The sequence below is a fragment of the Podarcis erhardii genome (genome assembly GCF_964252035.2).
Source record: "Podarcis erhardii genome assembly, chromosome: 7".
NCBI lineage: Eukaryota > Metazoa > Chordata > Lepidosauria > Squamata > Lacertidae > Podarcis > Podarcis erhardii.
In genome coordinates this window covers 4,807,651-4,830,864 of record NC_138511.1, presented here as the reverse complement: position 1 = coordinate 4,830,864, position 23,214 = coordinate 4,807,651, and the positions used below count along the sequence as shown (strand labels likewise).

Genomic DNA, 23,214 nt, shown 5'->3' with positions numbered 1-23,214 from the left:
TTTTACTACATGATACACACAAATGCCTCTAGCTGAACTTTCTTGGGTTTTTGAGGAACACCTCTTTGAGAGTTGGTGGTTTGGAGGGCTTCCATGTGGCAGCTTATGGTGAATTTGCTGGTGCAAAAAGGCCCAATTAGTCTGAGCACCCTGTTCTCACAGGCACCAACCAGATACCTACGCAGAGCATGCAAGCAGGATCTCAGCACAACAGCATCTCCACACTTGTGACTCCCACCAACTGGTGTGCAGGGGCACGCTGCCTTCAGCGGAGCGAGAACATAGCCATTGTGGCTAAGAGCTGCTGAAGCATCCATCCAATGCTGTCCTCATCAAAATGTGGTCCCCATATCTTATTTAATCCCTTTCTGCTCTTTAAACATTTAACTAGATTAAACGTAAAAATAATATGCGGTGGCATTTTGATGAGGACAATGTCATGTGGATGCTGCATGAAACCTGTGTGTTTGAGCAGCACTGAACCCACAATAAAATTACGCAGAACTGCCATTGGCGCACCAAAAAGTAAATGTGCCTGTGGCGCCCAGTGGGGGTGGGCAGGGGGAAGAGGCCAGGAAGCAGAGCCCATGGTTTGCAATGCAGAGCAGAGAAGTGGCAAGCGAAAGAAAAGATTAAGCACCCACACAGAGGACACATTTGCCGACTTCTACTTTTAACTATGGATGGCTATGACAATTCTCATTTTACCCATAAAAAGTGGACGTGTCCTGGAAAAAGAGGACATATGGCAACCCAGGGATTCAGGCAGGGGTCTCGCTACCTGGAGATTGCAGGGACTGAACCTGGGACCTTCTGCATCCAAAGCAGGTTTTGCTGTCTGGTTAAAGACAATCTAAGGTTTGAAGTCAAACAGTTAGAAAAATGCTCTCCAATTGCACAAGCTCTACTTTTAACTACTAAAAATGATCTCTTGTTGCTTGCAAATGTCTATATCCCCCCTACCACAAACATTATCTCCGTAGAAAATTGGTCACAATTAAACTCTTACGTTGAAAATTTGACAGATGGAAACCCAAACCCCACATTAGTAACAGCAGGTGATTTAAATGCTAGGGTGGGAATTGATAACAAACAATTACGTACCACTTTAAATTGGAATACCTCCGATGATATTGCATATTCAGTGAAAATAGCAAGACTCTCTAGAGACAAGGTTATAAACAGGGAAGGTACATGTTTGCTCAAGCTGTGTAACAATTTTAAGTTACAAATTGTGAATGGCTCAACAGTTGAGGATAGATACAAGGAATTCACAAATTTTCCCCCTCGAGGATGTAGTATCATCAATTGCATGCTAGTCCCTTACGATATTGTAAATATGATAGTGGACTTCAAAATTGGGACGTGCACAGAAAGTGATCACCAACCACTGCTGATGTCTATAAATTTCAACTTCAATTTAGAAACAACTAATTGGAATAGCACAAAATTTTGCCAACACAAGCAAATGACTCAACTAAATGGTCTCAGGAAATGAGTGTAGTAGTGGGGCAAAAACTTACAGTTGATTTGAAAAGCCAGGTGCTGTCTAAACTAAAGAATATCAATTCTCACAGTGACATTCTGAAAGTATATAGTGAAATTTTCAAAATGTCTGAAGAACTCAACACTCCACCAAATGTCAGGGCATTTAAATACAGAACTAGACCCTGGTTCGACGATGAATGTTTTCAACTTAAAAGAAAATGTGCCAAATTTTCAAAGATAACCGTAATGAACTGTCTACCTTGATGAAAAAAGAAAATATCTTTGTATTTTGGCCAAAAAGAAAAAAATATGCCTCCCAAAAATGGGCCCGGTTACTCGACTCCATCCAAAACAAAAACAACACAGCATTTGGGTTGTTAGTGTATTGAGGCCTGAAACTTGGCAGCCATTTAGTTGTTCTACCAATTGCAGAATCCAAATGGACCCAGGATTTCATATTCATATTTAATGACCTGCAAGGGGAATTGAATGGAAAGGAGAGCGATGATAACAAACTGGGCAGATTGGAGGAGTGGCCAAGGGTGAAAGAGGAGGAAATTAGAGTGGTGGTTAATAGTTTTAAACTAGACAAGTCACTAGGGCAGGATGGTCTACCAATAGAATTATTTAAGACTTTCATAGAATGGTGGGCAGAACCCCTAGCTCAATTATTTACTCTCACTGATAAATATGGAATCATCCCCGAAATATGGCTCAGATCAATAATTATTCCAATCTTTTTTAAAAAAGTCGTCTTTTAAAAAGGTGACCCAGGTGAACTAAAGAACTACAGACCGATAAGTCTACTGTCAATGACAGGGAAAATCTATGCTAAGCACCTGTTACTTAAACTGCTTACATGCATGAAAAATCTCAACTTACCAGGGAAAGAACAAATAGGTTTTTTGTTTGGAAGAAATTTAAAGACTATTTACAGAAACATTGTAAAATTAATAACTGTTAGAAGGATGTTGGAATGATATTATATGATTTTAGCAAGAATGATATAAAGGATTTGGGAATAACTGACTGTTAACTGGTGAAAGGAGGAAAAGTAAAGTTGCATTATATTAAGATAAATTACAGGACTAAAATTTTAAAAGAGGGAAAGGATTTGCTGAAATGGATAATTGATCTAGAATACAAAAAAGGGAGATGTGAGGAGGTCAAGGAAATAAGCTAATGAAAGATAAGTAATGAGAAGATTTGCTGTATTTTTCTTTGTTTTTTCGTTTTTGTTTAATGGATTTTATTTCTCTGTTTTTTCATATTGTGATGTGTTGTTTTGTTTTTGTTTAATGTGGTATTTTTACTTTTTCTTTCTGTAACCTTTAAAATTTTAATAAATATTATTTTTTAAAAAACAAACAAATAGGTTTTTTGCAAAGGCTGCCCCAGTTTAGACCATTGTCTCATACTTACCCATTTGGTTGAAAAGTACAGATTTCAAAATCAATCCAAGATTGATGCATGCAAAACAGAGGCTTTGACCACTGATCTACCCCTGTCCAGAACTCCAGCTTCACAGAATAGCTCCAGATAACACATTATTTTCTGCCACAAGTCTCGTTTTCAAGGACCTCTGGGATTCCAACCAGCCAAGAATTTCATATTCCTTTCCTAAAAATAGAGCTACCCCACCCACAGACGTGCAGAACTGGAGGATCCTCTAGCAAAGAAGGGACACAGGGTCACTGAAAGGAAATCACAACTGATTCTAAAGTCTTTCTGCTCGCTGTGCGCTCTGGCACCCAGCCTCTCATAAGCTGTAATTGTCATGGCACCGGCTATAAGACTCCATAGGCTGACACATCTCTTCCCAAGGCTAAAAGGCTCTCAGGTAGATCAGGTTGATCTTGGAAGACCAGGGTGGCTCATCCACTGAAATGGACAGGCAGCAGAGAAGTTCTTAGTCAAATTATATGCAAATAACATTTGGAACTCCTTGCTGCGGGACAGCAGCCAGCAAAAAATGGCTTTAAGATAGATCAGATGACTGTATGTATGATAGAACCATGGGCAACTGTTATGGGATTAGGGCTGAGCCAATAATAATAATAATAATAATAATAATAATAATAATAATTTATTATTTGTACCCCACCCATCTGGCTGGGTTTCCCCAGCCACTCTGGGCGGCTTCCATAGAAACCAAAAATACATTAAAATATTACAGATTAAAAACTTCCCTGAACAGGGCTGCCTTAAGATATCATCTGAATGTCAGGTAGTTATTTATCGCTTTAACATCTGATGGGAGGGCGTTCCACAGGGCAGGCACCACTACCGAGGCCCTCTGCCTGGTTCCCTGTAGCTTTGCTTCTCGCAATGAGGGAACCGGCAGAAGGCCCTCGGCGCTGGACCTCAGCGTCCGGGCAGAACGATGGGGGTGGAGACGCTCCTTCAGGTATAATGGGCCAAGGCCGTTTAGGGCTTTAAAGGTCAACACCAGCACTTTGAATTGTGCTCGGAAACGTACTGGGAGCCAATGTAGGTCTTTCAAGACCGGTGTTATGTGGTCTCGGCGGCCGCCCCCAGTCACCAGTCTGGCTGCCGCATTCTGGATTAGTTGTAGTTTCCGAGTCACCTTCAAAGGTAGCCCCACATAGAGCGCATTGCAGTAGTCCAAGCGGGAGATAACTAGAGCATGCACCACTCTGGCGAGACAGTCCGCGGGCAGGTAGGGTCTCAGCCTGCGTACCAGGTGGAGTTGGTAGACAGCTGCCCTGGATACAGAATTGACCTGCGCCTCCATGGACAGCTGTGAGTCCAGAATGACTCCCAGGCTGCGCACCTGGTCCTTCAGGGGCACAGTTACCCTATTCAGGACCAGGGAGTCCTCCACACCAGCCCGCCCCCTGTCCCCCAAAAACAGTACATCTGTCTTGTCAGGATTCAGCCTCAATCCATTAGCCGCCATCCATCCTCCAACTGCCTCCAGACACTCACACAGGACCTTCACCGCCTTCACTGGTTCTGATTTGAAAGAGAGGTAGAGCTGGGTATCATCTGCATATTGATGGACACCCAGCCCAAACCCCCTGATGATCTCTCCCAGCGGCTTCATATAGATATTAAAAAGCATGGGGGAGAGGACGGAACCCTGAGGCACTCATCCCCCACCACAACTTTCTGAACACGGCCCAGGAGGAAGGAGCAAAACCACTGTATAACAGTGCCCCCAGCTCCCAGCCCCTCTCGACGGTCCAGAAGGATGTTATGGTCAATTGTATCAAAGGCCGCTGAGAGATCCAGCAGAACTAGGAAACAACTCTCACCTTTGTCCCTAGCTCGCCGGAGATCATCAACCAGCGCAACCAAGGCAGTTTCAGTCCCATGATGAGGCCTGAATCCCGATTGGAAGGGATCCAAATGGTCCGCATCCTCCAGGCGTGCCTGTTGTTGTTCAGCAACCACGCGCTCAATCACCTTGCCCAAGAATGGAAGATTTGAGACTGGGCGATAGTTGGCCATACTGGCCGGGTCTAAAGATGGTTTTTTAAGAAGCGGTTTAATGACCGCCTCTTTCAGCGGATCTGGGAATGTTCCCTCACAGAGGGAAGCATTCACCACCCCGCAGAGTCCATCGCCCAGCCCTTCCCGGCTTGCTTTTATTAGCCAGGATGGGCAAGGATCAAGGAGACAGGTGGTTGGTTTCACGCGTTCAAGCAGCCTGTCCACATCCTCGGGGGTAACGGATTGAAATTGATTCCATGCAACTTGACCAGACAGAGCTCTAGCACTCTCCCGCCCCAGCCCTGCTCCCACGGTGGTGTCTAACTCCTTCCGAATATGAGTGATTTTATCTGCAAAAAACTTTGCAAAATCGTTGCAGGAGATCTTGGGGTCTTTACAAGGCCCCGGTGGTAAAGGTGGTTCCGTTAAATTGCGAACCACCTGAAAGAGTCTAGGACAACCAAACTAGGTGTCTCCAGGAGAAAATCTGCCACGACCTGAAGCAGCTCAGACAGGGAATCCTTGGTGCAGCGGGGAGGTCGGTACACCAAAAGGAATCCTGTACTGCCCCTATTGCCCAACTTCCAGAACATGCACTCAGAGAACTGGATCTTCCCAGTAGGACGCCTGGTGCAAGCTAGTGACTTCCTAAAAATCACTGCAAACCCCCCCCCCCGCCCACAAGGCCTGGGTTGCTGTGCATAAGAGAAACCTGGTGGGCAAGCAGCGGCAAGGACAGGCCCATCTGCTTCCTCCAACCAGGTCTCTGTCACACATGCCAGGTCAAATCCTCCATCCACAATCAGGTCGTGGATGGCAGTGGTTTTATTCATCATTGACCTGGCATTACACAGCAACACTTCAGGTCATGTAGGTTTCCCCTGTTGATTCCAGTATCCATCCGGTCAAGGCCAGACCCGGAGGCAGGGATAGTCTTCAAACAATGACTAAACCTGCCTCCTCAGTAATGACATGGTCTGGTCTTAGCGTAACTCCTCCTCCTGCCCATGATCACCGAGATCGGATGTCCCAGTGCTCCCCCCCCCCCCGTGGAATTTGTCCCAGCCATCGTGTTGGCTGGGGCCCCACTCCCAGGCAGCCCTGATCCCGCCCCTTAAAAACAAAACACAAACTATACAGAACCAATAGAACAACAATAACACAAAAAAGGAACAGAACAATTATACTAAAATTAATCCCCAACCAAATATCCATCCCACCCACCCCCGACAAAGGAAAAAAGGAAAAAAAGAAACAAAAATTTAAATTGCCACCGACTGCTTGAGGACATTTTAAAGCACATTAACCACCTGGAACAGGGAAGCAATGGCAGAACACTTCCCACACTTCCCCAAAAGTTTGTTCCAAAAGTTTGTTCCTGGGCCACGCCCCCTGGGCCACTTGGAGAAGGCCCTGGAAGGGAGCAGGCCCTGCAGTCCTCACCCAGCCGATGGAGTTCATTGTCCTCTCATTTTCAGTCTGGAATCACCTGTGCACATGGGAGTAAGTATCATTCTGTCCTGTCCTGCTTGCTGCCAAGGACCTCTCTGTACTCCTTCTTCTAGCTTAATTTCCAGGAAAGTGGGTAAAACCTGGAGTTACAGCAAGGCAATGAGAAGTACAGTGGTGCCCCGCAAGACGAACGCCTCGCAAGACGGAAAACCCGCTAGACAAAGGGGTTTTCCGTTTTGGAGGCGCTTCGCAAAACGAATTTCCCTATGGGCTTGCTTCGCAAGACGAAATGTCTTGCGAGTTCCTGCGGGGTTTCCCCCCCCCCTTTTCCTAAGCCGCGAAGCCGCTTATCAGCTGATCCACTAAAAGCCGCTAAACCGCTAATAGCGCTAATCCGCTAAGCTGTCAATGGGCTTGCTTCGCAAGACGAAAAAACCGCTATACGAAGAGCCTCACGGAACGGATTAATTTCGTCTTGCGAGGCACCACTGTATAAGGAAAAACAGCCGGGGGAGAGCCTCACATTCATTGCACCTCTCAGCTAGACCCCCATTCCCCACTTGGAACAAAACTGCAACGCAAAAGCTGGCAAAGACTTTCCAGATGCACAAATGGCTGCCTCAGACCAAGGTGCTCCTGGCAGGCAGGGGCCTCCAAGTTTGCAGAAGGTGCTGCTGGGTGAACTCCTAAAGGTGCCACCTCTGGACAGGATTACCAATTCTGCCGGATTACTTGGCATCTGGTTAGGTGGCCCAGAGTACCAACAAGCCTCTTCCTGCAGGGCTGCCACCAGCAGCCGGCCAGGCTGGTCACAGGCCAAGGGCCCCAGGGGCTTGCAGTGGCACCTAACTGGCTGTGCTTGGCCTCATCCATGATCTCCCTAAGCTGCCCACCATTTTAAGTTACAGTACTTAAAATGCAATGCCCTGGCCTACTGATCTTGAAATTTACCACAATTTGAAGTAAGTAAGACACCTTGTCACCCAAAGAGGGTGCTTCCCATTAAACCATGAACTCCACTCTAGCTAATGTGTCAAAGTGTGATTTTAGCATCACTGCTTATTGAGCATTCATCCTGACTTGTTTTCATAAACCTTGTGGGAGGTTCAGAAGACCTCCACTGTTTATTGAGGATTCAGATGTGTTCATTTCTACAGCTGCATCAAGCATTCATTATCACACATTTCCCATTACACTTTCCCACCACTTTTCTTATTGCAAAAAGTGCGGTTTGGGGGTGGAAGCAAATCTGTTACACTCAGTCATCAAATCCACTGCACAAACTGATTTTGCCAGTACACAACTGAATCCCACCTGAAAACAGCAAGCAGCTGGAAGCCAGGTGTGGGTGATGGGGTGGAACAGAGAAAAAGGGAGGAGATTTGTTGTTGTTGTTGTTTAGTCATTTAGTCGTGTCCGACTCTTCGTGACCCCATGGACCAGAGCACGCCAGGCACTCCTGTCTTCCACTGCCTCCCGCAGTTTGGTCAAACTCATGCTGGTAGCTTCAAGAACACTGTCCAACCATCTCGTCCTCTGTCGTCCCCTTCTCCTTGTGCCCTCCCTCTTTCCCAACATCAGGGTCTTTTCCAGGGAGTCTTCTCTTCTCATGAGGTGGCCAAAGTCTTGGAGCCTCAGCTTCAGGATCTGTCCTTCCAGTGAGCACTCAGGGCTGATTTCCTTCAGAATGGATAGGTTTGATCTTCTTGCAGTCCATGGGACTCTCAAGAGTCTCCTCCAGCACCAGAATTCAAAAGCATCCATTCTTTGGCGATCAGCCTTCTTTATGGTCCAGCTCTCATTTCCATACATCACTACTGGGAAAACCAGAGCTTGAAGTATACGGACCTTTGTCGTCAAGGTGATGTCTCTGCTTTTTAAGATGCTGTCTAGGTTTGCCATCGCCTTTCTTCCAAGGAGCAGGCGTCTTTTAATTTCGTGACTGCTGTCACCATCTGCAGTGACCATGGAGCCCAAGAAAGTAAAATCTCTCACTGCCTCCATTTCTTCCCCTTCTATTTGCCAGGAGGTGATGAGCCCAGTGGCCATGATCTTCGTTTTTTTGATGTTGAGCAGGAGATAGGGAAGGGCATTCGCAGCAATCACAAGGAGATTCATTGTGTTGGGAGAAGATCAAAGACAAAGATGGTGTGTGGCTAGCTAAGTAGTGGCACCACAAAACAAGCAGACAGACCCAAGGATTAGCAAGTGGCAAGCCAAAGTTTGAACCCAAGCCACTAAGTGCTGTCAGTGGCACACTTGGGTTGAAATGCACTCGCTGCATTTGGATGTGAGGCTGATTGCATTAGTTTCCCTGGTTATGATAGCACTTCCGTCAAGATATCGGATGTTCCCTTTACACTGTGGTACCAGTTGCCACAGTTATGGAACTGTGAATTTTTTACTGATATGCTGCCCTGTTACGCTAAATGTTAAAGGGTGGAGAAGAACTGTATGCAGGATACCACCCCACATTTCATCACACAAGTGTGGTGTTGTGCTCATGCAAACTGGAGGGAAATTATAGGGCAAAACTCCTGTGATTTCCCAAGTGAACAGAGTTGAAAGTGGATTTTTTATCCTGGAAATAATTAGTACAGACATAAGTGCTAAACTTTCACTAGGCTCCACCAAATAATAATAATAATAATAATAATAATAATAATAATAATAATATTTATAACCCACCCAGAAGTGGCAAGTGGCTTTTACATTGTGTGAAAGATCACATGATGCTCCAAAATTAACCAGCAAGGAAACATTGGGAAGATGGAAAAAATATAGACAGCAGTCCAGGATGCACACAGCATCTAAACTGTTACTTCTGACCTCAGAAATTGACATTTGGTTCACCTGTCTGTTTCAGTATATCCATAATCATGATTGTAAAATTAAAGCAGGCTTGGGGGCCTGCAAATTACAGAATCATAGAGTTGGAAGAGCCTTTTAGCTCAACCCCCTGCAAGGTTGAAATCTTTTGCCCAACATGGGGCTCGAACCCTCAACCCTGAGAGTCTCATGCTCTACCAACTGAGCTATCTCCATTCCCTTCTGGACAATCTTCCAGGGGTCACATGCCAGTGGTGCTCAGGGCCAGAGGTAAAAAGGGCAGAGCAATGAACACAAATTTTACCCAGGTTCTGTACACATTCACATGCCCCTTTCTATGACCCCCCACCCAGGTAAGCAGAAGGAATGGTCAGAGTTCAAGGGCATATTCCAGCCAGGCAGAAACACTCCAAGAGAGTATGAAGCAGGGGTGGTGAGAAGGGTGTCTGAGGAGGGTGAGTTGCCTGTGGACAGTCAGCAGCCAGATAGAGAGGTCCCTGAGCTGCTGTAATAAAAATCTCATGCTTGCTCCCCAAAGGGAGCCAAGGCAGCTCACAATAATATCATGTAGCAACAATGCAAAGCAACATTTAAACATATTGCATATTGCAATTAAGACAGCAGTGTAAAAACTTCAAAAAATGATCAGTCAAAAGCCTTCTTAACAGCAACTACTACTACTTATTTATACCTCGCCCATCTGGCTGGGTTTCTCCAGCCACTCTGGGCGAATATTAAAAACATGATAAAGCATCTAACATTAAACACTTCCCTAAACTCAATTATTCCAATCTAAATATACTTGCATATTAGTAGAGAGTTGTCTTTTTGAGATAATAAAGTGAGTGAGGTAAGGAGGCTGGAGATGGGGGTATCATTACTACCCTTGCAATGCTAAAAGATCCCTTCCCTTGCAGGACAGGGCAGCCAACAATTCCAAGGATGAGCCCTGAAGCACTGGGGGGAGGGAGTCATTTTAGATCTATCCCAAGCAGCAGAACCATCCTGACAACTCGACTGAAGCCCCCGAAACAGCAGCACTTAGATGGGGTGGGTGGGCAGCCTGTGACACTCAACAGACTGAGATCTCTCTCCCCCTCCTGGCAAGATCTCCAGGAGTCTGAAGGTTGTTGTCAAAGTAGATCTTCCGCAGTAATTATTTGTCCCAGGGAAGGCTCGACTCAGACTCAAGGTCCCGAGGAAAGACTTCTGTGGATGATTAAATCCTTCCTACTCATTATTTTTGCTATGTCTGCAGGATCAACCCAGCCGTGAGAGAAGGAGCAAGATCCTAATGCATCTTGTGCTCTGTCAACAGAATTGCTCACTAAGTTCTAATTGCAGGATCTTTATTACCATGGACGGTGCCAGAGCCAGGAGCGGCAACCTTGGTGTTCCAGCTGGAGAGAGAAGGAGATCTGGTTCTGTGCCGCCCCAGAGGCAACATGGCTCAGGCCTCAAAGACCTGGATGCACGTTCTAAGGCTCCTCCAGAGGACCTGTTAACTGAGCCGCCATCCTGATTTGTTGGTGCGACACTTGCACAGAGGTTTATCAGTCAGTTGTCATGGTTAAGGCTGTTTTGTAAGACATGAGGAAACTCACTGGGTTGGAGATCGGCAGAGCTGTGAGAAGCAGGGAAGCAGATCCACTGTCTGCTGCACAGGGCAGAAGATATGCGCGCATGTGCATAGTAAGAAGTGGCTCGCCACACTTTACTTTTTTGCATACCAACTTCAGGCTGGCCCAGGTGAAGAACTTTGTGGGACGTGTGTGGCTTCAGATCCTCTGGATTCCAAGTTTCTGGCACCCCAACCCCAAACACTCCATTTCAGGGCTTCCTGCTGCTGGTTACCCGCATGTTGGCTGAAACTGATGGGAGTTGTAGTCAAAAAATCTGGAGGGCACCAGTTTGGGAGAGGCCACCTTGCAGGCCTCATGTGAAGATCATCACAAGGAAACATATAAGAAGCACCATAAATGCTCTTGACACCCCATATAAATACTAAATGGGTTTTTTTTGTTTTTGTTCAGATTGCAAAAAACTTTGTGGATTTACGGGATAATCCAGTTCCACGGGGAACTGCAGAGGGATTGCCAAAGGATGAGACGCCATAACTGCCATTGCCCTCAATGGGTTGCATGCCCACTGGCTGGGGCTGCTAGAGGGATCAGGCAACCTGTGCCCACTTCTCCCTTGACTGGATTCTACTCACTCAAGCTCTGAGGTGAAGTGACTTCTGAGGATAGGAGCCAACTATTCCTCCCAATAAATATTTGAGGGGGCCAGCCCTCCCCCCCCCAGGTTGATGAGTGCTGCCATTCAAATGAAAGGTAAAGGGACCCCTGACCATTAGGTCCAGTCATGACCGACTGGGGTTGCGGCGCTTATCTTGCTTTATTGGCCGAGGGAGCCGGCGTACAGCTTCTGGGTCATGTGGCCAGCAGGACTAAGCCGCTTCTGGCGAACCAGAGCAGCACACAGAAACACTGTTTACCTTCCCGCCGGAGCGGTACCTATTTATCTACTTGCACTTTGACGTGCTTTTGAACTGCTAGGTTGGCAGGAGCAGGGACCGAGCAACGGGAGCTCATCCCGTCACGGGGATTCGAACCGCTGACCTTCTGATCGGCAAGTCCTAGGCTCTGTGGTTTAACCCACAGTGCCACCCGCGCCCCTCCGAGCCAGTGGGGTACTATGCCCCAGAACAGCCTTCTGTAAACTTGTGTCCTCCAGAACTTTTGGACAGCTCTTATCAGCCCTGGTCAGCGTTGAGATGTGCTTTTTGCATTCTGCATGGTTGTTTCTGCAGTCTTCTAATTCAGCCTTTGGCAACCTGATGCCCTTCAGATATTTGGACTACAATTCCCATCAGTCTTGGCTGGCATGGACATAGGATGCTGGAGCTGATGGGAAGATGGCTCTGTTAGTGGAGCTGATGGGAGTTGGAGTCCAAAACATCTGGAGGGCACCAGGCTGGCGAAGGCTGTCCTAAAAGAGCTGTAAGAACAATATATGTGGAGTCAGGTGGAGCTGCTCTTCAGAACCTCGTTTTAAAATATTATTGCCTATAGAATGGGATTATATTGTATGCAAAGAAAGACCAACAAGCATGAAGGAAAACAATACATCAGCCATCCAGGGCAGAATTAAGTCAGGCCCAGCCATAACAGAAGCACTGATGGACTATCTTCAGCCATTGGAAAGATTTCTTCCATTTTCTCAAGGTCATTAAAGTGCAAGGCCATCTGGCCTCCCCAGGCCCTACAGCGAAGCAGAAGGCCCTATTTCTTGTAGTCCCCAGCCCAATGGCCAAAGGTGGAAGCAGAGATCCACTAAGAGGACACTGCGGCTTGCAAGGGAAGCTATACAGTGGTACCTCGGGTTAAGTACTTAATTTGTTCTGGAGGTCCGTTCTTAACCTGAAACTGTTCTTAACCTGAAGCACCACTTTAGCTAATGGGGCCTCCTCCTGCTGCCGCGCCGCCACCGCGCGATTTCTGTTCTCATCCTGAAGCAAAGTTCTTAACCCGAGGTACTATTTCTGGGTTAGCGGAGTCTGTAACCTGAAGCGTATGTAACCCAAGGTACCACTGTATAGGGAAGGACGCTGTCCTTAAGGTACCCGGGTTACCCATTCAACTAGGAATCACTGAGAAGCAAATTACTATGATTATGTTATCATGACTGTTCCATCAGCAGAGAGCGCCTTCCTGAGTTTCATAGGAAACTTAGTCCTGCTCAAAAGGAGCTTAAGACCTAAAGCAGACAATGAGGAATCGACACAGAGAGAAAGGCAGGAAGTATGTGGACAAACCTCTTGGAGGTTCAGTCAGTAGAGCCCCATGCTGGGCAAAAAGATTCCTGCATTGCAGGGGATTGGGCTAGATGACCCCCGGGATCCCTTCCAACTCTATGAAATGCCATGGCACACACTGAGAGCTGGGTTGAATGGAGACAGTGGATAAGCAAAGGTCATGCAGAAAAGGGAGATCCCAAGGAAGGATTTGAATGGAGGTGGCACCCTGTGCCCAAGCCCATCAGCAGAGCTCTTCCGGGTGAGGCCTAAGGCCCCTCTAGTCCAGCATCCTGTTCTCACAGTGGCCAACCAGGAGTCTCAGAGGGAAGCCTGCCAGAGGACCTGAGCACAACCAACCTCTCCCTCCTTGTGATTCCCAGCACTGGCATGCAGAGGCCTTTGACACGGCAGGTAGGAGATGGCCTTCCTGGCCAGTGAACAAGGCCAGCCCTTCATCCTCCATGAATTCATCTAAGGCCCTTTTAAATCACCCAAGTCGGGTGCCATCCCTATGCCTTGTGGCAGTAAATTCCGCATTTGACTGTGTGTTGTGTGAAGTACTTTTTTTTGGTCTAGTCTGAATATTTCAACCATCAGCTTCATTGGAGGTCCCAGAGTTCTTCTAGCATCTCCTCACCCACTTTCTCTAGACCATGAATAATTCTATGCAACTCTTATCATGTCCCCCTCACCCTTACTCACCCTCGGCTAAATTTAAAGACCCACTTTTTAAAACCTTTCCTTACAGGGGACTTGCTCCAGCCCCCTTATCCTTTTGGTTGCCTTTTTCTGCATCTCCCGTGATGGAGTTCTGCACTTAGTTACAGTGCAGCAAGGAGAACGGGCAGAGAGGTTGAAATGAGCAGGAGAACATCTTCGTTTCTGCAAGGCTCCTCACCTCCTCCACCCCCAAGTCCGCTTGAAAAGATTTCACATTCTATACCTAGAAAAGCCCATTTAAAAGATGCACCGCTACAGAGACGATAGGCACCGTTTGGTTCCATATAGGAATTTGGGGCGTTTGGGAGCAGTTGTTGGGTTTTTTGGGGGGGAAGGCTTTGCAAGGTGCCCACCAAACGTTTTGGTCTGCAACTCGCATTGGGGCTGTAGTTCAAAACAACTTGATGGCACCAAGTGGGGAAAGAGTGATTTATAGTCTTTTTTGTCCCATTCCTCAGCTTCTAACCCCCGGCTCAAAGGGCAGGCCTGCTGTCTGCATCTTGAGTGCCCAGGCAGCATAGCTCTGTGCATCTGGCGCTGGGAATAACTGGCCAGAGATGCACCCTGCCTTCCCAGGAGGCTGGTCCTCATGGACCTCTCCTTGCTCTTGCCCAGCAAAGCAATTCATGCGCCATCCTAGTCATCAGTCTCCCATCTGGCCACCCTAAAGGTGTCTTAAATCTTCACCTCCGTATAGGGCCATCTCTTGTCAAGCAGATTTATTATGATTATATATCTTTGACCAGAAACTGAGATGCAGAGTGTGATGTGTTCCCTTGAGCAAGGTCAGAGCAAGCCTGGGACAATGATGCAGCAACTGTGAGCATATTTTAAAAATAGGACTAAGCTGCCGCCGTGCTAAACCCACCCTGAGAGATGGCTGAAACTGCTGACTCAGCAGTGGGATGTTCCATCTAGGGGCAAGCTGTTCTCACACACGTCTCCCTCCTTCCTGCCACCCAGAAGGGTTTGGGGCTAGAGAATGTCTGGGGTTTCTCTACTCTCCAGTTCCCTCCTTGGTCCCTCCCTCCCTCCCTCCTTCTCCTGCCTTCTGGACCTTCCTGGACTCTTGCCAAGGTGCAGAGGGAAAGAGGCATCACAGAGGAGGGGAGAAACTCTCATCCTTGAGGGGTCCAGGAAAGAAGAGATTCAGTTTCTTGGTTTAAGATGCAAGCAAGCAGGTTTTCCTCCTTGGTTAATATTTTATTATCAGCTGCAAAGATGACTTTGTGGTTACTGATACCTCTTGCCTCTGCATTTTCCCGGGTGTCGGAGCAGTGTGGATAAATATATACATGGAGATTCCTGGGGAAATATGATTAGCCAATGGAGAACATGTGCCAAAAAGCAAGAGACCCCAAAGGGGTGCCCCTGATGCACGTCAAACTCTCTGGCTGCAAAAGTGCCTAAGAGAGGAAGCCCTTGATTCAACTCTTGCCTCTGCCATCAACTCACACAGGGGCCTAAGGTAAGATGCCCTGTTTCAGCCTCCACCCCACTGGGCATATGGAGATGATAATGATGGGTCAACAAGACAGAAGTACTGTTTTGGGGGGACAGGAGGCGGGCAGGTGTGGGGGATTCCCTGATCCTGAATGGGGTAACTGTGTGCCTGAAGGACCAGGTGCGCAGCCTGGGAGTCATTCTGGACTCACAGCTGTCCATGGAGGCGCCGGTCAATTCTGTGTCCAGGGCAGCTGTCAACCAGCTCCATCTGGTATGCAGGATGAGACACTACCTGCCTGCAGACTGTCTTGCCAGAGTGGTAAATGCTCTAGTTATCTCCTGCTTGGACTACTGCAATGCGCTCTATGTGGGGCTACCTTTGAAGGTGACCCAGAAATTACAACTGATCCAGAATGCGGCAGCTAGACTGGTGACTGGGAGCGGCTGCTGAGAACACATAACACTGATCCTGAAAGACCTACACTGGCTCCCAGTACGTTTCCAAGCACAATTCAAAGTGCTGGTGCTGACTTTTAAAGCCCTAAATGGCCTCGGCCCAGTAGACCTGAAGGAGCATCTCCTCCCCCATCGTCCAGCCTGGACACTGAGGTCCAGCACCAAGGGCCTTCTGGCGGTTCCCTCTCTGCGAGAAGGGAGGTTACAGGGAACCAGGCAGAGGGCGTACTCAGTGGAATACCTTCCTATCAGATGTCAAGGAAATAAACAACTATCTGACTTTTAGAAGACATCTAAAGGCAGCCCTGTTTAGGAAAGGTTTTAATGTTTGATGTTTTATCCCTTTATTATTAATAATATTCTGTTGGGAGCCGCCCAGAGTGGCTGGGGAAACCCAGCCAGATGGGCAGGGTATAAATAATAAATTATTATTATTATACAGTGGTGCCTCCAGTTGCAGATGGGATCCGTTCAGAACTCCGGTCGGATCCCAGGTTTCCGAAACCGGAGGTGGCTGTTCTGTGCATGCATGAGCGGTGAAACCCAGAAGAATACTTCGGGGTTTGCCACTTTCACAACCCGAAGTTTACATTACCCAAGGGTAATGTAAGCCAAGGTTCTACTGTATTATTATCAAGCAACAGAGGTGTTGTAAGGAATCTTGTGATGGAGTCATGGGATAGCCATATCATGCATTTAAAGCTCATTCAATGCACATTCAAAGCACATAACTTCTCCCAAAGAATTCTGGAAACTGTAGTTTCCTCCTCACAGAGCTACAATTCCCAGCACCCTTTATAAACTACCCAGTTGAGATCTGTCCAATTAATGTTGCTGAAGCATTTTGAATGCCAGTTTCTGGGAATCACAAGCAGGGAGAGCCCTCCGGCTGCACTTGCGTCTTGCTTGCATGACTCTCACTGGGGCTTCTGTTGGCCACTGTGAGAACAGGATGCTGGACTAGATGGGCCCCCTTTCCCTGAAACAGCAGCCAGGCTCTTCTTATGTTAACTCTCCAAAAGCCATATAAATTATTGTCTCCTACAGGCTTGCAGTCACTAAACCGGTCTTCCACAACCTGCGATTCTCCATATACAGTGGTACCTTGGTTGTCAAATGGCTTAGTTGTCAAACAAATTGGCTCCCGAATGCTGCAAACCCCGAAGTGAGTGTTCCAGTTTGTGAATGTTTTTTGGAAGCCGAACATCTGACACGGCTTCTGATTGAGTGCAGGAAGCTGCTGCAGCCAATCGGAAGCCGCCCCTTGGTTTTCAAACCGTTCCAGCAGTCAAACGGACTCCTGTAACAGATTAAGTTCGAGAACCAAGGTACCACTGTATTTTGGACTATGGCTCCCACCTGTCTCTGCAGCCCTTTGTCTGCAGTGACCATCATATGGTACCCAAACTACCAGAACAAATCACATAAGGCTCAATTCTGAAGCCAGTTTTAATTGTTTTTTATTTTAAATGTTTATATTCCACCTTTCATCTGGATTGCTCAACTGGTGAGTTATTGGTCTGTGGGTTGTTGTTTTTTTCCTTTTTTATGTATTTTGTATTTTTATGTTGTGGACCACCCTGAGATCTATGGATGATGGGGGTATATAAATTTTAAAATTAAATCTAGGTTTCACTGCTCGCGCATGTGCAGAAGTGCTCTATTGCACTGTGCACATGCGCAGAACAGGTGCCTCCGGTTACGGAAACTTTGGGATCCGACCGGACCTTCAGAACAGATCCCGTCTACAACCGGAGGTACCACTGTAAATAAAGGTAGCCAACAAGAGCAAAACAAAAACCACCACCCCCCACACACTTAATAATTTAAATAAAGCATCGTATGCAATGTTGGCTCTAGGTTTTGGTGGACCTTGGATCAAGTTGGCTCCATGGGCCTTCCTCCTTCAGGGAATCTCACTGCCATGATCACCAGCCTCTCTCCTGCATCCTTGCCACTATGTGCTGGCTTGCCAGGCAGACAGCCAAAAAGCAAACAGGCAGTGGCATCGACTGGTCCTCCTTGCCACCACTATTGTCTGGGCCAGAGCCAGAGGTGGGGGAACAAGTAAGCAGGTTGCAATAGTTTAGAGGAGAGCAGGTCCAGGGGGCTTTGGGCCAGTGAGTGAGCCCCCTGTTGCCATGTGAAGCCACAGCGGACGCCCAACCAGGCCAGCCCTTGGCACCTGATTGAACATGGAAACAGCAGCCATGAAACAAATATTCAGAAAGGAAGCAAAAAAACCCCAAAACATTAAAAATCAAATGCCTTCCTTAAAAGGAAGGGTTCTAACTATTTTCTGAAAGCTTTTTCCTCGCAAGGGTCATAGAAAGCACATGAATGTTCCATTCTTGGGTCACTAGGCCACAGTTTGGGAGATAACACACTTGAAACATGTGAGTTCAGGCTGAGCTGAAGAACAGGGGCCATTTGCTCACAGCTGTGCTCAAGTGGAGAGACACTAGTGGAGGGAAATGTGGTTTGAGCTTTTTCTCATCAGGATATAAAGGTGGGAAACAGGGAAGTTTTCCAGAATGCTGAAGCAGGTTTGAAAGAGGGATGGCTGCTCATTTTATTCAACTTAAAAACCATTTTCTATTCCCATTCAAAGGGTCGTACAATGTGCTCTGGCACATCAGGCTATAACCTTCCACCATATTGGTACATGGAGGATAAGGCCTTTAGTGGCAAGGATGCTATCCTGAATAAAATATGGGAGTGAGGGGCGTCTAGCATAATTGATCACACACCCATTTGACTGGCAATGCCCATTAACCCTCAATTGTTCTAGGAGTGTCTCTGTGTGTGAAGGGACCCTGGCCCCTAGGAGCCGACTCCTATGACTGAAGGCAAGATGGCATCTCCAGGGTTGGAGGCCGTATTCTTCAGAATGCCAGTTGCTGAGAATCAAAAGCAGGGTGTTGCCCTCATGCCCTGACTACAGTCTTTCCAGAGACACACTTTTTGGTCATTGTGTGAAACAGAGGGCTTGACTGGGTGGGCTATTGGCCTGATCCAGTTGCACAGTCCGTCTTAAGCTCACATTCAAGCCACATGACAAAGCTTTGCAGTGAAGTGGGTAGATTTGTTTCTGGTGGAGCTACTCACACGACCCTTTCCCCCATGCAGATAGATGAGGGGGCAAACAAAGTCAACTCACATCTCATCACTTGTGTCATGTGAATCTAGGCTGAGAAGCCAATTTTCCCCCAGCTGGTCTAAGCAGGGGAGATTCCCAAGGAGAGACCCTCTCTCCTGTCCCTTTTAGGACTTTTGGTCGTCTGGGGCTTAGCTGTGCTTTGAGAGACACCAGGAGGGTGGGGAGAGCTGCCTTATACCAAGTCAGATCACTGGCCCATTGAGCTTAGCCTTTGCCAACCCCGGTGCCCTCAGGTATTCAGGGTGACTTTCCGTAAGTTTTACCACCATCCCCGACCATTGGTCCACGCTGCCTGGGGCTGAAGGGAGTTGAAGTCCCACAACTTCTGGAGTGCCTCAGGTTCCCCAGCCCTGGGCTAGAATGATGGGCAGTATCTTTCCAGGGTTTCAGACAGGACTTCTCCAATCTGCTTGGAGAAGCTGGGGACTGAACTGGGACCATTGACTTGCTTGACTTGTTATTGAGCTCCAGTCCTCTAGCCTCAGCCTTTTCCAGAATCAAAAAGCACCCTCCATGGACCAGAAGGGGAATGAGGAATGTGGCACCCCAAGGGGCATTTCCACAGGAGGGTCTACATGTATGTTTACTACTGTTTGTTTCATTCAAATCCTGCCTTTCCTATACAAAGAGGCATATGCAGGGTCCCCGGGGAGAGGGTCTCCCCTCCAGGCACTACCCAGAGACTGACCTGCTTAACTCCCTCAAGGCTGCTGCAGCATCAGGTGCCCTCGTACCTCCAGCCAGCATCCTAGTGCTTCTCCTTCTCTGCATGCTCAGGTCCCAGTCTAATTGGTCTGCGTATGTTTTCACCATTACCATCTCAAGGCTGTGGTGCCCATCAATGCCCCCCCCATCCTTTATTTTCCTTATTTTAACATTCAGGCCAAATAAGAGCTCTGTGGGGCTCAAAAGATTCCACCCCACAGGGCTGGTTCTTTTTTTTTTTAAAAAAAAAGTATTGGTGTTTGGTCCTCTCTAGAAATGGGGGAGGGGAGATGATCCTGGGGAAAATTCATTCTTCAGCCACTTGGAAGGGAGGATAGGGCAGCTGAGAGTTTTTGCTAGTAGATAAATCCTTCTCTTCCCCCAGCTGAAAGCCCCACTGGAACTAACAAGTTTTGCGGGGGGGGGGGGGAATAGCTCCCTACAACATCATATAGAAACCAGCAAAAGAAGAGGAGTTATTTGGGGGCAAGGAAATGACACCAAATCACAGAGAATCACTAGAAGACTAAGAGCAAAGCTTGGTCCAAGGTTTATGTCCAGTTCCATCAGAATGGCAGCCAGACAGAACGAGATGGAGAGAGCAGATTGTCTAATTGTTACAGCCCCCTTTGCTTCCAAAAACTAAGCATTCTACATTCACCAGTGGGCTGCTGTTTGGTCAGGGATCAAGGCAGCCTGGGTTGTGGGGAGGCAACTGGGTTGACACCGAGGGTCTTGGGTTGCCGTTAAAGGGGACACCAAGGGCACATGCTCTCGTTACCTTCCATAGACATGGGCTCCAGGATCCCGAACTGTTTGAGGACTGCGATGAAGAGGATAATGACCACCGCCATGGCACAAAGTTCCATCCCCTGGATCGCCATTGCCAGCCAGCGTCCCGCGATGGGCAGCACAGCTCTGGGGGCATGCGACTCGCACCCCCCAGGGCCAGCTTAGCTCCCTTGGGAACCAGAGTGATGAGGAGCCGGAGCAGTCTGTCTGCAGCAGAGCAGGTCCTTCCTTCCCCCTGCAGGTTCACATCTTCCAGTCCTCCCGTTGGCAAGGGTGAGGATGGGCAAAAGCCTCCTTCAGGCTTGCCCCATTGGGATGGTGCAGGGCAGGGGGAATGTGAATGAGGAGGAGGAGGGACGGGGGAGAGGTAAGGTGGTGGGGGTGACGGCCGGCACCCAAGAGGGGCTTGTCGCTGCTTTGGATCATGAAGGAAAAAACCAAGCCTCTAAAAGTTTCAAAACTTGGAGGGCAAAACTTCCCCGGCAGCTGCTGCAGCAAGTTCCCTGTGTGATTCTGGCTGCTTCTTCTCAGAGGCAGAGAATGTCATTGTTGCGAAGTCTCCTGAGCTCGGCCAGTTAAGGAAGCGGGCACGTGCCCCGTCCAGCACAGGCGGCAGGGGTCAGCCAGAGTTTCTGAGGGGCATCCCCCACGCCCTGCAATGCACCGTTGATGGAGAGGAGAGCATTTCCAGGCTGCTGGCATCTCAGCTGTCTGCAATGCCATTGGCTGCAAGGGCAGCTATAAAATATCAGCCCCCACCCTGAGGAGGGAGGAGGAGGGCTGGGAGTCTCTCTCTCCGGGCTCATCTGGCAGGGAAGTCCAGGATGCAGGAGAGAAGAATCACCATGGCGACGAAGCTGTGGTCCAGCCTCATCTCCAAGGAGCAGGCTGATCAGCAGAAGCATTAGTGGTGTTTTTACACAAACTAGTGGTTTGTTTTGGACACTTTGCTGCTGCTGCTTCTTCTTTCTTTCAAACTCTCAGTGTTTGCAAGAGCAGAGAAGGAGGCAGCCCTGCTGGTAAGCTAACAGCTGGCACTCTCTGGCACTGCTATGTTACTTTGCGATATGTTAAGCTACAAGTCTTGTTTTTTATGCTGAGTTTTTGGCTGAAAAGACAGAGAGTGGTGCACCAAAATAAAACAAAACAATGCAATACCATTTCCTTTCAAATGTTCCAGCACGCAAGAGTTATGGGCCCATCGATACATTGGCTTAATAGCTGCTCCACACTTTCTTATCTCTAAATCCAGAGATTTCCTATGCAATCAATGTAGTTCTCCTATTTAGATTTTCTAACATCGGGAGTCTTTGGATTCAGGAAAGAGAAAGTGTGGGACAGTAGTAGGTGGAGAATGCCACATGGCTAAGGGGGAATTAAAGGAGGCAAAAGGGGGTTACAATCCACATTAAACCATGGTATAGATGGGCCATGAGTGACCCTGACCATGTGCCAAGAGCCTTTCCTTGAAGGGAACATTTTGGCTTCAGATTTAAGAGAAACAGGAGACTGGAAGGCAATATGTTTTTGAGCCTGTGGAGAAAAAGTACTTTTCCTTCCTACCTCCAACTCTGCTCCCAAAAAGTATAAAGACAAAGTACCTTTGAGCACATGCAGACATCAGTGCACTGCAGTAGTATTCTGAGTGGCAGGATGAATTGTACTACTTTAGAACACTGTTAATGCTCCCCCTTTATTGAAAAAGAAATCCCTGTAAGAACAGTCATTGCAGGAAGTTGCTTGATCTAGAAAATTTCTCCCCGATCAACAGAAGTCTCGTGTCCACATTAAGGGAAGGGACAGTGCCACTCTAGTCTACCTTGGTCAGACCCCACCTGGAGTCCTGTGCCCAGTTCTGTATGCCACAGTTTAAGAAGGATATTGACAAGCTAGAATGTGCGCAGAGGAGGACAACAAAGATGATCAAGAATCTGGAAGCCAAGCCTTATGGGGAACGGTGCGTGTTTAGCCTGCAGAAGAGAAGACTGAGAGGTGATGTGATGGCCATCTTCAAATATCTAAATTGCAGTCACATGGAAGTTGGAGCAAGCTTGTTTCCTTCTCCTCCAGAGGGTAGGGCCCAAACCAATGGATTCAAATGATAAGGAATGAGATTCTGATTTAACATCAGGAATAACTTTCTGACAGTAAGAGCTGTTCGACAGTGGAACCGACTCCATCAGGCAGGGGCAAAACTAGGCTTTATTTCATCTGGGTCAAAGACTTAGTTTGTCACCTCCTCCCCCCCCCCCCAATGCACTTGCATACATACACACACAGGCTGTGAGCCTCAATGGTGCCATTCTGGAGGCTTCACCCGGGGCAAAAGACCGGGCTGGCCTCGCCCCCTCCGTAGCTACGGCACTGCCTGGACTCTCCTTCCTTGGAGGTTTACAAGCAGAGAATGGATGGCCATCTGTCATGGCCAGCTGTGATTCCTGCATTGCAGGGGGTAGGAATGGGTGAGCCTTGGAGTCCCTCCCAACTCTCCAGTTCTCCAGTTCTGTGGTTTTATATGTGAGCATTTCACTCATAGGGAGGTCTTATTTTTAGATGGGGGCATGCATTAAAACAACACCTTCTACTGCTTCAGGATTCTACCACCTCACACAGTGCTGCAAGCCCAGAGCAGACCGCAATCAATTGATGCAGTGGAAGAAAGAGACGGAAAAAGAGACAGTGCCACCTCAAACAACAGGTGGGGGAGATTGCTTTGGAATGTTCCTCCAAGCAAAACTCTAGCAACTCCCTCCAGACAGAGAATAAGTAATAAAGGTTCTAGCCTCACCTTGTGCTGGCTTTCTATTTGCAGGAAGTTCTGTTGATGTTTGTCCAGCGATTCTATCATCTCAGCATCCCATCACTGAACCCTGCGGCATGTGTAGACCCCTGCCTCATTTGCCCCTGTGGA

The 23,214-nt window shown here is 47.8% G+C and overlaps 1 protein-coding gene across 5 annotated transcripts in view; it reads right to left on the bottom strand.

The window, feature by feature from the left end:
* KCNIP3 (potassium voltage-gated channel interacting protein 3) overlaps positions 1-23,214 on the bottom strand; it is a 118,675-nt gene that overhangs the window by 18,194 nt on the left and 77,267 nt on the right. The window contains exon 1 of one of the 5 annotated variants that reach the window (XM_081870068.1): positions 20,293-20,410. The exons of the other annotated variants lie outside the window; for them this stretch is intronic. Within the exon in view, the coding sequence (XP_081726194.1) occupies positions 20,293-20,395 (103 nt within the window). The 5' untranslated portion in view covers positions 20,396-20,410. Of the gene's footprint in view, positions 1-20,292; positions 20,411-23,214 lie in introns of those variants that run through there. 5 annotated transcript variants of the gene reach the window in all.